Source organism: Antechinus flavipes, chromosome 5, assembly GCF_016432865.1.
Source record: "Antechinus flavipes isolate AdamAnt ecotype Samford, QLD, Australia chromosome 5, AdamAnt_v2, whole genome shotgun sequence".
Lineage (NCBI taxonomy): Eukaryota > Metazoa > Chordata > Mammalia > Dasyuromorphia > Dasyuridae > Antechinus > Antechinus flavipes.
Genome location: NC_067402.1, coordinates 246,446,638 through 246,459,772, shown reverse-complemented (window position 1 = coordinate 246,459,772; position 13,135 = coordinate 246,446,638). Strand labels below are relative to the sequence as shown.

Genomic DNA, 13,135 nt, shown 5'->3' with positions numbered 1-13,135 from the left:
TCTAAATTTGAGTTATAAGACCAAAAAAAACATACATTAGGGAAGGCACTTTGAAATTATTTAACTTTAATATACAATTCCCATAATCTATTTTTCTTTTTACCTCTACTATACAGAAAGACTTACTCTTGCCATCTCCTGCAAGTGTTCTACTTTAGTGATTGTAAATTGCTTTACATAATTATAATCATTTTAGTTCATTTTTCCCTCTCTTTTGATATACTTTTCATCCTCTGTTTCCTCTGTACTTTATTTTCTTTAGGTAATCACCCTTGTACTAGCACCATCAATCTCCATTTCCTCTTCCTAACTTTTGTTAAATTATTTCAATACTGTCCTCTGTTAGGAAATGTTTTGGGCCTTGTCCTTTTGCTTATCATACTTTACTAAACTGTAGATTACTCCTACCATCTGTATCCTTCATGAACCACCAAAGTAAGCAGAAGAAAAAAAAAACAGTTCTTGATTAGGATGAGTGGACCATTCCTCAGACCTCACCCTCTACTCTTTGAAACTCCTTAGGCCCTTGTACCTTCTGGGCTCTGTAGGCTGATTTCAGTGCCTGGACAGGAGGACCCCTTGCCTATGGTTGCAGAAACACTACTGCAAGTCAAATTTATGTGAGATGAATTTATGTAACTTAAGAATTGTCTGTAGATAAAGAATTTCATTTCTCTGTTGTCAGTTTCTCAGTTCTTGATCACTCATTTAAGCCATCTCTGCCTCTAGGCAACCCCATTTGGGGTTTTCTTGGCAAAGACACTTGTGTGTGTGTCTTTGCCATTTCCTTCTCAAGATCACTTTACAGATAAGGAAATAAGCTTCACCAGATTTCCCAAGGAGTCTATGACAAAAAAAGTTAAGTCCATACCTTCCCTAGATGTTAGTGATTTCTCTCTGAAGTTACTTTCCATCGTGTGTGTGTGTGTGTGTGTGTGTGTGTGTGTGTGTGTGTGTGTGTTGTATTTACCTCATCATTTACATGTTGTCTCCCTGATTAGACTGAATTTGAGTACAGGAACTGTTTTATCTCTTGAGCACTTATCACAGTGCTTAGCAAAGGCTCTCATACCTGTAGTCTAAAACCACATTCCAAGAGAAATAAAACTTTTTATTCACACATCTTAATTACAGTTGCTTAAATAAATCTCAATGCTTTGTCTGTAAGACAGAGTTCAAATTCAGAAGCAAATCCTCCTGCTAGTAACTGTTAGATTAGCCCAGAAAGTTATTCTGAGAAAATGACCAGAATTCAAAATGAACGATAAAAATGTTTTATTTGGGATTTTTTGTCATATAGTTGAATATTTTGCTTTTTAATTTTTGTGTTTTGAAATATTTTTAAAAAGGAAGATATTTGGTTTTATTGGTTACTTTAAGCATAATTTTCAAAAACACTAATTTCTGTATTGAGACGATAACTTTTAATAGCTCAGAGTCAACAGATTTAATTTTGTCATTTTATATTGGTTTGCCAAGTTTGTTTACATTTAGTTAGTGGTGGTCTTGTTTGTGAATATATTTGAATTAAATATATCTTTATATATTAACATTGGGAGTTGTCATCATAATTTTAACTTATCAGTTTATTTCCTTCTGAAGACATGACACAAGTTCTACATCATCTAGCGAGCGTTGTGATTCCTTGCTGAGTCGATCTGGGTCTTACAGTTACTTGGAAGAAAGAAAACTTTATTCTAGTAGACTAGAAAGAGAAGATTCAACTGATTTTAAAAAGGTATTTTGCCCATCTGATCTCTCTTAAGTAAAGTCAAATCATTTTTTGCTATTGAGAATAATACTTGCCTTCTAATATAAGCATTTTATAGTGGATGTAGGAGAACACATGACATTTTGGTGAGTGACAGGAGCATGGGTTTTGGCCCTTACCCTCTATGACCTTGATTCTACCTGACATGGGTAGGTGCTATAAGAAGGCAAAAATAAATAGACATGATTATGTGGTACTGGCCGTTAAGTAGACTTTAAGTGTCTTTGCCAGCATAAGAAAATTAATGAAGGATTATAGTGTATAAATTTTTCCCAAGGAATGGTAAGAGCTGAGAAACTAGGTACAAGAATGGTACAAAGCACCTAAGGAGTAACTATTAGGAAGTAACTAAATTCAAAATTTGAGGATGGTCAACAGAAAAAGATAATTCTGAGTTATAATCTATACCTTTCTCAATCAAATATAAGGGAAGGGAGAACTTAAGTTTTTTGATGGTTATTTCTCCTCACCCTTCTAGCAGTACTATAAATTGTGTATATTTTAAATACAGTACAAAAGTTAGTTAAGGCTTAGATATTCTATGGTTACTTTTTTCAGTCGTGTCCAACTGTTCATGACCCCCTTTTGGGTTTTGTTTTCTTGGCAAAGATACTAGAACGGTTTGCCATTTTCTTCTCCAGCATTGTTTTACACATTAGGAAACAAGCAAATTGGGTTAAGTGACCTGCCAGGGCCACACAGCTAGTAAGTTTCTGAGGCCAGATTTGAACTTGAAAAGATGAATTTTCCTGATTCCAAGCCTGGAACTATTTACTAAATTTCCTAGCTGTTTTCACCAAGTATTGTATTATCAGTAAGTTTAAACAAACTATGTCATAAATATTTACTAAAGGCCCATTTTGTGTAAGGTGGCATGTAAGGTGGTTTTTTTTTTTTTTAATATGAATAACTTGATCTGAGAATTATTGACAACCTCTGGATACAAAGAAAGGAAATTTTAAGTTAAACTTTTATAGTAACCATGTCTTCTATTTATTTTTCTCCTCTAATATAGCAGAGCAGTTATGAGGGTGAGATGCTTAATGCTTAGACAGAAATAATAAATCAGAAAGATAATTAGTTTCTATCCTATTTTTTGGTCTTAGCTTTATGAACAAATTCTAGCTGAAAATGAAAAACTGAAAACACAGCTACATGATACAAATATGGAACTGACAGAGCTTAAACTGCAATTGGAAAAGGCCACCCAGGTTTGTTCTTTCTTCTTTTTCATCTCTAAATGACTGTGAATGTCATTTTCATTCAGGCATTCTAAAAAATAGAATTGGGATTGTCTCCAGCAATTGTTCTGACTAAAGTTGTGGGATCTTGATGCAATAGATTCCTTTTTTGGTAAAGTTAGAAAATAATTCAGAGATAATACAGGAAGTACCACATTTGTTTCTTGCTGCAATAAATGAAATTGTGAGCCTATCTTCTCACAGTATTTTTTCTTTAAGCTCAAAGTGTTGTTGGGGACAGAGTCATAGGAATTAGTTAAGTAGCCTCCAGTGGGCTAATATTTGTCCTTAGGACTGAAGTTATCAATTGCTGAGTCAGATTAAAATGTGAGAGTTTGATACCATTTTTCCTATTCATTTCAGTGTACTTTTTGATATTTCCCTATTAACTTTGTTTTTTATACTTGGCTAATTCTTTATTCAAACTCTCCTCTTTACAAGATTGTTAGGATGATGAAAGAACATAATTGTAAATCACTTCCTAGTAAATACCATATAAAAAAAGTTAGGTGTTACTAGTCTTATTACCTACTCAAAAGCAAACAGAAGAATTAGCAATAGAAGTTATGACAAAAAAAATGTCCTCAGTCACTTTCTTTCCACTACCTATCTAGAAAAAGAAAAACAATTGTGTTGTTCAGTAAGTATGTTTGGTTAATTTTTTTAACTTTTTTTAGATAATGTGCTTGGATTGCAGTTGTGCTTTCTTTTAATAGTTATTATGTTATACTGTTTTTCCCCTAGGATTTGAACTTGGGAAGATGAGTCTTCCTAGCTGTCCCACAGCTGGTCCCATTTCCTCTTTTTTTTTTTTTTTTTTTTTAATATATTAACTTTACATTACAGAGACAAGAAAGATTTGCTGACAGGTCACTTTTGGAAATGGAAAAAAGGGTAAGTTTCAGATTTTTTGATGAAATGAGAATTATTTTTCCTCTTGACTACCAATGAAATTGAATCTCAAGTTTGTAAACCCTATAAATTCATTAGCCCTTTAAAATCTGTAGTGATTTGTAGCCTAAAATACTATACTACATACTAAAAGAAGTTTTCTTCTTGATCCCAAAATTAGTGAATTAAAGATTGTTCTTAAATACTATCATCTCATACCATTTATAGTAGTGTACTTAAATATCCAATTTGATGTAATTCTACTGTCTTCAAAATTAAAGCTCATTCTTTGCTTTCAAAGCCTGTTCCCTTAAACTATGTGGTTTGGGAGAAACAGCCTTTAAATCTTTCATTATGACTACCTTATGTTAAACTTTCATAAAGATAAATGGAATTTTTTTAAATTGAAAAATATAATTATTCTTCCAACTGTAGCAGCTGTATTCTCTTTATTTATAGATTTAGTAACCATGAATAGTGGTAATTTTTCTCTTCTCTATTGTAGAAACAGAAATATAAAAACAAAAGTTTTTTTAAAGTTTTTATAAACTTTAAATGTAGTATTTTCATGTGTTTTATATGCAAAAATTGTATCCTGTATGTTAAAATTATTAGCTATATTAGAGTTTTAACTTTTAGTAAATAAAATTATTTGAAAGGGGTTGGAGACACAATTGTATAATCAGGTTATTTTATTAATGAAAAAAGTATTATTTTAATAGTTTCTAAAAAATATAAATTTCTTATTAATGCTAATATCCATTTTGTATCCTTTCAATAGTTTAACTAATATTAAGTTTTATTTATTTCTGAAACACAATTAATATAGTCATCAGTTATATATTTGTCAGTACTGAACAAGATAAGAAAAAAAGACATAGATACCTCAGAATTACAAATAATACAAAACCTGTGTTTTCGTGGCAATCACAGAGACACAAATTCACACACTGACACTAACTTAAATCTCTTGACCTCCTACTACAAATGATCTATAAAATGTTGAGTTCTAATATGGAAATGTTTTTACATTACTGCTCATGTATAATCTCTATCAGATTACTTACTATCTCAGGGAGGGGGAAGAGAAAGGAGAGAAAGATAGAATTTGGGGCTCAAAACTTTTAATTTAAAAATAAGAATGTTAATTGTTTTTATTTGTAATAAAGAGGAAATAAAAAATCGCATTTTATTAAATAAAATGTCAAGTTTACTCAGAGATATTCAAGAGCATCTTGTCCATCCAAGTTAATAGATAAAGCAAGGTGTAAATGGGTGGGCTGGGAAGGGGGGAGAGCAACCACCCAGGAAGCCTAGGACGTCTAGTTTTTAACCAGGAAGCTTTCTACTGTACCTGCCAAGCTCGACTAGTCACTTAAAAGTCCCTTAATTCACTTTGTCCTTTCATTATTTGTCATGTTACTTCAATTGTTCTTTGATGTGGTTAGTGTTTTTTCAGATGCAAGTCAGAACCTAATCATGACTTATCATTTTGGATTCTTCACTTTGGCCTTCATACAGGATCTATATCTCACAGAAGAGACCTCCCTCTAGGATAGGGTCATTCTAATTATGATTGGTAATTTACTATAATTGGTTTCCTTTGTTTTGGAAAGCATTACTCTGAGGAGCCCATAAGGCTTCACCAGACTTCCCAAGGCAGGCGTCCATGACACAAAAAAGTTTCAGATCACAGGCTCTAGGGCCATTTAATGTTTTTGTCATTGCAGCACCATTTGAATTTGTTACATGGGAATAATAAAACATGTTTTTCTAACTTATAAAGTGGTTTTCAAAATATATGAAATGATATTTGTGAAAATTTTGAAAACCATTTACCGTATATACTCGAGTATAAGCCGAGTTTTTCTGCCCAATTTTTGGGCAGAAAATCCCCTCCTTGGCTTATACTCGAATCACTAGATAAAACATGTGTAAATATCCCTTTGAATGCCCCCTCTCCCCTGCTGTGTAGTATACAGCACGAGTGCCGACTGTGATACTACAGGGCGGGCCATCATTGCTACGGTGATGCCTCTGTTCCTGTAGTATCACAGTTGGTAACCGGACTGTATACTAATGCTGGCAACCGCTCTCCTCCTCTGCGGGCACCGGTGCGCTACCTAAACCTACTGATATAATAAGTTTTCCCAGATTTGGGGGTTAAAATTAGGGGCCTCGGCTTATATTAGGGTCGGCTTATACTCGAGTATATACAGTAAATATCTAGGTAAATGCAAAGAATTGATGGTCTTCTTTACCAGGAGCCAGTGCTATTAATATAATTTGTAATTTATAAAGTTTTTGTGTGTGTGAAGTTTCTTGAGCATTCCAATATTGAAATAAGTTGCTTGTAAGAATGTTTGTGAACTGCTAGAGTAGGTTTTAAAAGTCAGTTGAATAAAATCATAAGAGACAATAACAATGGCAGTAAACGCTTTTACTAAATAAAGATTGACAATAGTTACTAATTGGGAAAAGGTTGTCATAAAAAGAGCTTCATTATGATTAAACTAAATTCAAATGGTTTGTATCTGAAAGGTGACCGGCAAGAGTCAGTATCTTCTGGGCGGTATGACCTAACCAAAGTTTTATAGCACATCAGTTACTGTTGCTTGCATTTTGCATAACTCCTCAGTATGCTAATTCAAAAAACAAACCTATGCTGCCATAATATACTGTATGCTGCTTTTGCATATCACTCTTTGAAAAAAGATAACAAAATAATGCAACTGCTTTTAAATTAGATCCACTGCATTAATGCTACACAGAGAAATCAACTTAGAAGTAAGCCTCTCCAAATTTTTGCTTAAATTATCATTAAGGAAAAATAATTGGATTGGAGAAATGAATAGCATAGAGTGCTCAAATTTTCTAAGCATAGTATAGATTTTACTCACATTTGCTTGTCTGCTTCTTTGCTTATACCACTTTAGCATAATTATTTGGGTTTCTTTTTGTGTGTGCATATGTGGGTTTGGTTAACTTAAACTTCCATATGAATTTCTTCATCTTTGGCGTGGTATAATCTATTGCATAGTTTTACCTAAAGTAGTTTATCTAAACAGCTTAAATAGACATGGTATGAAGCATTGTGCCTATCAGCATTTCAATCCTTTAATGAAAAGATTATCTGTTAATAGAAAAATAGTAAAAACAGGTCTTGATTTTTAGTTTTTTCAAACTTTAGAAAGCTTTCTACACATCACCTGCATCACATTTTCTATCTACACTGCTCCTGATTTGTTTTTTTAATTTCTGTATCACTATTTCACAGTGTATATATAAAAGCTTTAAAAGTGTAATTATTTTGTCATTACTAATACTAACACATTGTTTGATTCTAGGAACGAAGAGCTCTAGAAAGAAGAATATCTGAAATGGAAGAAGAACTCAAAGTAAGCAAGCTATGCTACTTAAAATGAGTTCAAGTTTTAATTCCATTGTGCAGTAAAAAACATTTAAGTTGATAATTCAGATTCCAGATTGCTATGCCATCTCTTTTCTTTCCTGCTACCTCTTAGCTTGTACCCAGACCACTAAAATAATTAAGCTGACCAAGAAACTGAAATTCATTCATTAATTATAATAGTTTTACAATACTTGTGAACTATGAATATGGGAAATAATGATCACATAAGATTTGGAAATTCTCCATGGGTTAGCTATAAATTTGTTCCTCCATTACCATTATTAAGTCAGAAATTGTTCTATATTTTGGGGTATAGAAATTATTCCTAAGATTGACTATAATAATAGGATTTCTCTATAACCTAGTTTTTTGTTGTTTTTGTTTATTGTTTTGTTTGGTTTTGGTTTATTTGTTTTTGAGGGTTTTTTTAAATACTGGTTTATGTATATGGTATGTAAAGGGGGAGGAAAAATCAAGTAGAAGTACAAGAAAGGATGTGTCCCATCTTTTTAAAGATGAGTAGCAGAAAAGTGGATGAGGATCTGCATTACCTCTGGGAGTAGTCAGGCATAAAATACTAGAATAGTAATGTTTAAATTACTACAGGGGAAACTTGAAAGGTGTACTTAGACTTCATTTTTTGATTTTGATTTTAACTTCCAAATACAGTATTTATTCTGTCTAATAAAATTTTTTTATTCAATGTAGACTAAATAGTTTTACAAGTAACTAATCATTTGCTTTTCTGAAGTGTAGAAGGTATTTCCTTTCTAAAGAACTTGGCAAGACTTCTTTCTGAGACTAATTTTTTTACTATTCACCTGTACTTTCTTTGTACCTATTAGGCTGTTTCTTACTCTTCCATTCTCATTCATTTTTCTCTATTGTTCTGATTCCTACAGACCCTACATCAAATAAAGCAGATTCAAAGTCTAAGACAATTACATGAGCGACTGGTGACTGAGAATAGGGCGTTGGCCAGAGTGGTAGCCAAGCGATCAGGGTCCTGTAGGCCACCACAGGCTGTCAAGTTGTAATTTATATTTGCTACACTTCTTCTTGATAGAGCCAGGCAGGTGTTTTCTGTTGTAGTGTTAGTGTGCTGGGCCTGCTTTTACAATTAATGCCTATGTGTCTAAAGACTGTCATGTAACTGTTTTAATTCTGCATGCTGCTGCTTGGAGTTTTTAGAGAGTGTTCACTAATTATACATGACACTGATAAGCTGCAGTCACATTAAAACAGTCACATTTATGCAGTCACATTAGTCAGGGAATAGAATGAAAGATTTTTGTTAGTTGTATAAATATGTACTTCAAAATTACTCTCGATAGGTATTTTGAGATTGTTGGGTTGGGGGGGGGGTTAAGTTTTTTCATTTCACAGTTATCTTTTTAAATAGTTTCAAGTGTGGGTTTTGAATTTATCAGACACATCCACCTTTGTAAGATAGTAATAAGTTTAAATTGATATGTCATAAGTTACAGGAGGAACTCTGGAGGTCATCTAGTCCAATCCTCTTATTGTAGTCTTTCTATGTCCCTCCAAAATTAATTTTTATTCAGTCATTCTGATTCATCCACTTTTTGTATTATGCCTGTTTTCATCTTAATGACAACTGAACTTTATTTAATTTGTTTTATGTTGAAGTACATTAGAGGTCATTCCTTACAATCAAACCTTTTTTTCTCTCAAAGCTTGCTTGAAAATTACGTTCAGAACACTGCTATTACATTTCAAGTTAATAGGTCATTTCATCAGTCTTTTACTGTTAGCTAGTAGAATAACATAGCAAATATATAAGAACTTGGGAAAGTATAATTTCTCAATGGTGAGACTAGTATTTGTCCTTGGGGAAACCAGTGAGAACTGTATTTAAATGTTATATTTTCTCAAAAGAGGTAATAAACTGAGCATACTATATACACACACAATTACACACATAATGCAAAGTGCTTTATAGTTTACAAGAAATTTTTTTTAAAAATTGAGATTTCGTTAAAAACCAGAAAGCTGCTTCTAAGGTAATTTCTTTTAATAGTAATAGAATAGTATTAGTATAGACTGGATCTTAATCTTGATGCCAGAAAGTCTAATAAATTTCACTCTCTGCCCTTAGAGAACCTGATTGAGTGATTTCTTTAACAAACTAGAAATGTCTTCACAAAAATAACTTTTCATGCTGTCCTCCTATTCCATCTGATTTAGCCACTAAAATATATTTATCTGACGCAGCTTGCTTTTTGTTTGTGGTGAAAGTATAACATTTGTCAAAAGAACAATTTGTTCAAATACCTGGTATTGGCAGTATTGGCAGTTACATTGAGATCTTAACCCACTGTTAAATTTCTTGCTTTCCCATAGTTAACCATGGCTTCTTTTTTTACTTTCAGATGCTACCAGACCTTAAAGCAGACAACCAGAGGCTAAAAGATGAAAATGGGGCCTTGATCAGAGTTATAAGCAAACTTTCCAAATAAAAGAAAAGCAGCAAGTAACAATATTGCACATACTAATAACCCCAGTGGACCATATATGGCAGTCACTGGATTCATGGGGAAAGAATCCTGCAGAACTGTCATTTTCAAATATCCTGCCAAATGCCCTTTTACCTATGGGTTATTTTATGGGGTTTTTTGGTTTTGGTTTTTTGGTTTTGCTTCATTTTTGCACCAAGACCATTGTTTCATGTTAATGCAGCTGCTGAGAAGATGAAAATGACTGAGAAATCTTGTTTACAGCTACAACATACATAAGGAAAGTGTTCAAGGCCAGATACGCCTCAGATATTTAACCAGTAAGCCTTAGTTGTACAGAAACACTTTTGCATCAACAAAAGCTTTCAGCTCTCACAGAAGACAGTTACTCAAAACATTTTTTTTGATGTTGTGCCACAGCTTCCAGTTTTCTTATATTCCACTTTTTGTTGTTGTTTTAAAGCTTAAGTTTGGATGTCTTTTTCTCTTCTAACTAGTCATGTGCCAGACTTCCCCCAACCCCCTGTACAGTGTTTTCACAGCTTCATTGTTTGCAAAGAACACATTTAAATTACATCTTTGTATAGTGATATGGTGTTGTGTTGTTTAATCACCTGGAACAGAAATCCTAGGTGGAACATTTGCTTTCACTGTTTGTGCAATATGCATTTATTTCATATATGAAATGCTTTAATGTCAGTTCAAATTAGAATTCCACAAATCCTATTTTCTGCTTTCATTAGTGATGTGTTTTTTTTTTGGGGGGGGGTTGTTTTGGGGTGTTTTTGTTGTTGTTGTTGTTGTTGTTTTAATTGTAGAGTAAGATGTTGGATACTGTAATCTTCACGATTATTTTAGCAGGTACTGAGTGATGCTGTATATATCAATAGTGTACTGTTTGAATTTTTAAACCACCACATGGCATGCTTGACTTTTTTTCATTATTGCAAATGTCTGTTCATACAAAGTAGGCTACTCCAGAATAGTGTTGAAATTTACAAACTTTGTGGTATCAAGAATTTAAATATTATGCATTTTATGGAGTCCTATCTTTACAAAAGGTTTCTACTGTAAAGTAATTTTTTTTTCCAGTTTTCATTTGAGTGTTCACTATACTTAAAGTTGCTTAAATATAATTGCTTCACTACATTTCACATTCTTGTATTTATCTGAGTGCTGTCCAAAACTGTTGTGCTAGCCAAAGTAATGTTATTAAATCATTTCCAAACCTAATCCATTACTCATAGAAATGTTTATATGCACTGTTGTTGCCATGTGAAGGGGCATCTAATTTGATACCATCACCATCATGTCAGACCATTTTGTACATTTCAGTGGCCTTTTTTCAAAAAAAAAAAAAAAATGGGAAAAAAAAGAGTACTTAAGCAAAGATGTCTTTTGTTAAGAGACAAAGAGCTTTTATATTTTCATTTAACCATGTGAAAATATGACATCTTACTGGCACATAATCTGTCTCCTAAAACCACTGAACAGTTCAGCCATTAAAATAAATTGTATATTGTAAAGCTTGAAGTAGCTGTTGTATTGATTATATTGTATACTATATTAAATGTGAATTTGTACCCCTTCATTTAAAAAGGTCATCGCATTCAACTGCCTAATTCAGTTTATTTGGGGAGTGGGAGGGTAGGTATTTTGGTTAGCAAGACATTGTCTTTTGCTGATTGGTTTTGTGAAGATACAAGGTTATGCTTTTACTACCAAGCTCAGGATTCTTGATTTTTAAAGGTACAAGGATAGTTTTGGGATTTTTCTTTTGTCATAATTGAACTGTATGAAAGGTGGGTCTGAATATAGAGACTTTCCATGGACTAAGGTAAAATATGCAGTTTGAATGGCTGCAACCTGTTAAGGTGTTGCACAACAGTTAAGGCATGCTAAGGATTATATTTTGTGATGTTTGGATGCCTGTGAAGAATGATTAAATGCGTGTTTCTAATATTTTAGTGTTTTGTATTTAGGTTATTTATTCTTTGTATCTAAAACTGAACAGCTACTGTGCTATATTGATTTTATTGGTAGTACTGCGCAGACTTTGTTTCTGCATGAAACTAGTTGCAAAACCCACTATTTTGGAAAAAAATGTATTTTGACATATACAAATAAAATAAATAAAACTATTTTAAATGTCTGAAACTTTTCTGAAGACATGTTAAATTCTGTTTTGACTTTAGTATTTAATCCTGCTTGAGCTTTTTTGATTTCTTCTAACTTCTCTTTTTTGATCCATGTTAGGAATTTTTAGGTTATTGAGCTGTTTTAGGGTTGGGATTTTTTTTGGTTTCTTGGTTTAGTCAGATCTGTGATAGCATTGGTATAGGGAACTTCTAGTGAGAAAACTTAGAAAGTGACTAGGTTAAGTGACTTAACCTTGGATCACATAACCATTCTGTGTCAGAAACATAACTTGAAGCCAAGTTTTTCTTTCTTCAAAGCCAGCTTTCTATCCATTATGTCATGGTTGCGAGGATAATTTTCAGAAATGGTAATATTTTGGTAAATTGCACTTTATTCTACATGCATGTGTAAGTTATAATAGTAGTGTTATATTTTTGCAATCCACATATCAGTTTGGGGAAATTTTTGTGTATTTTATGCATATCAGTCTGCAGAATCTGAAAACAAGGATGGGGTTTTTCCAAGAAGGATACAGGAATGAGTTCCTTAAAATAGCTACTTTAGAAGACAAGAAACCATAACCGTTTTATAGATTTTTAATAGGCTTGTTTGTCATAGTTTTTAATACAAAATTTTAAAAAACTATACAAGACAGTTCTCTTAGGAACAGTCTATTCATACTAAGTCCACACAGATTAAAACATGTTGGAAAGTCTATAGTTCTCCACTATCTTTGATTTCACCCATCCCTGTATCTCTTTGATACTACAGATCACCACCCATCCCACAGCCTTGCTTACATGTATCTTCTATCTCTTTGGGACTGGGGACTATGTCCAGCAGGAGGGAAGTCTTCCTCGAATGCTTTTGACATCCTGAGGTTATCATTGGAACATATGGACTATATTTCTTGGTTATCTTAATTCTTCCTTTGCAACTAATCTATCTTTGGATAATCCTCATCTTCAATTTTTTCAGAACCTGTAGTATTTCATGTCTCATAGCCAGAAGCACTAGAATCAGCATCATCTAAATCATTTTTTACACTATCTGAAACCTAATTCTAGTTTTATTGTTTATAATTAATTGAATGAAAATTCAATACCTGAGTCCACAACAGATATTGACCACCAGTATTCTAAGCTGAAGAAGGGTTTTTATGGAGACACTAGGGATAATGGATACTGCAAACAACTTAATATCA

General features: G+C 32.8%; 1 protein-coding gene across 6 annotated transcripts in view; it reads left to right on the top strand.

The window, feature by feature from the left end:
• PPP1R12A (protein phosphatase 1 regulatory subunit 12A) overlaps window positions 1-11,933 on the top strand; it is a 162,692-nt gene extending 150,759 nt beyond the window's left edge. For 3 of the 6 annotated variants that reach the window (XM_052000373.1, XM_052000377.1, XM_052000372.1), the window contains 5 exons: window positions 1,603-1,738; window positions 2,878-2,982; window positions 3,859-3,906; window positions 7,251-7,301; window positions 9,709-11,933. In XM_052000373.1, coding sequence (XP_051856333.1) covers window positions 1,603-1,738; window positions 2,878-2,982; window positions 3,859-3,906; window positions 7,251-7,301; window positions 9,709-9,795 — 427 coding nt within the window. In that variant the 3' untranslated portion in view covers window positions 9,796-11,933. Of the gene's footprint in view, window positions 1-1,602; window positions 1,739-2,877; window positions 2,983-3,858; window positions 3,907-6,444; window positions 6,476-7,250; window positions 7,302-8,217; window positions 8,368-9,708 lie in introns of those variants that run through there. The other 3 variants (XM_052000376.1, XM_052000374.1, XM_052000378.1) reach the window with 3 other exon arrangements.
• The last annotated feature ends 1,202 nt before the right edge of the window (window positions 11,934-13,135 follow it).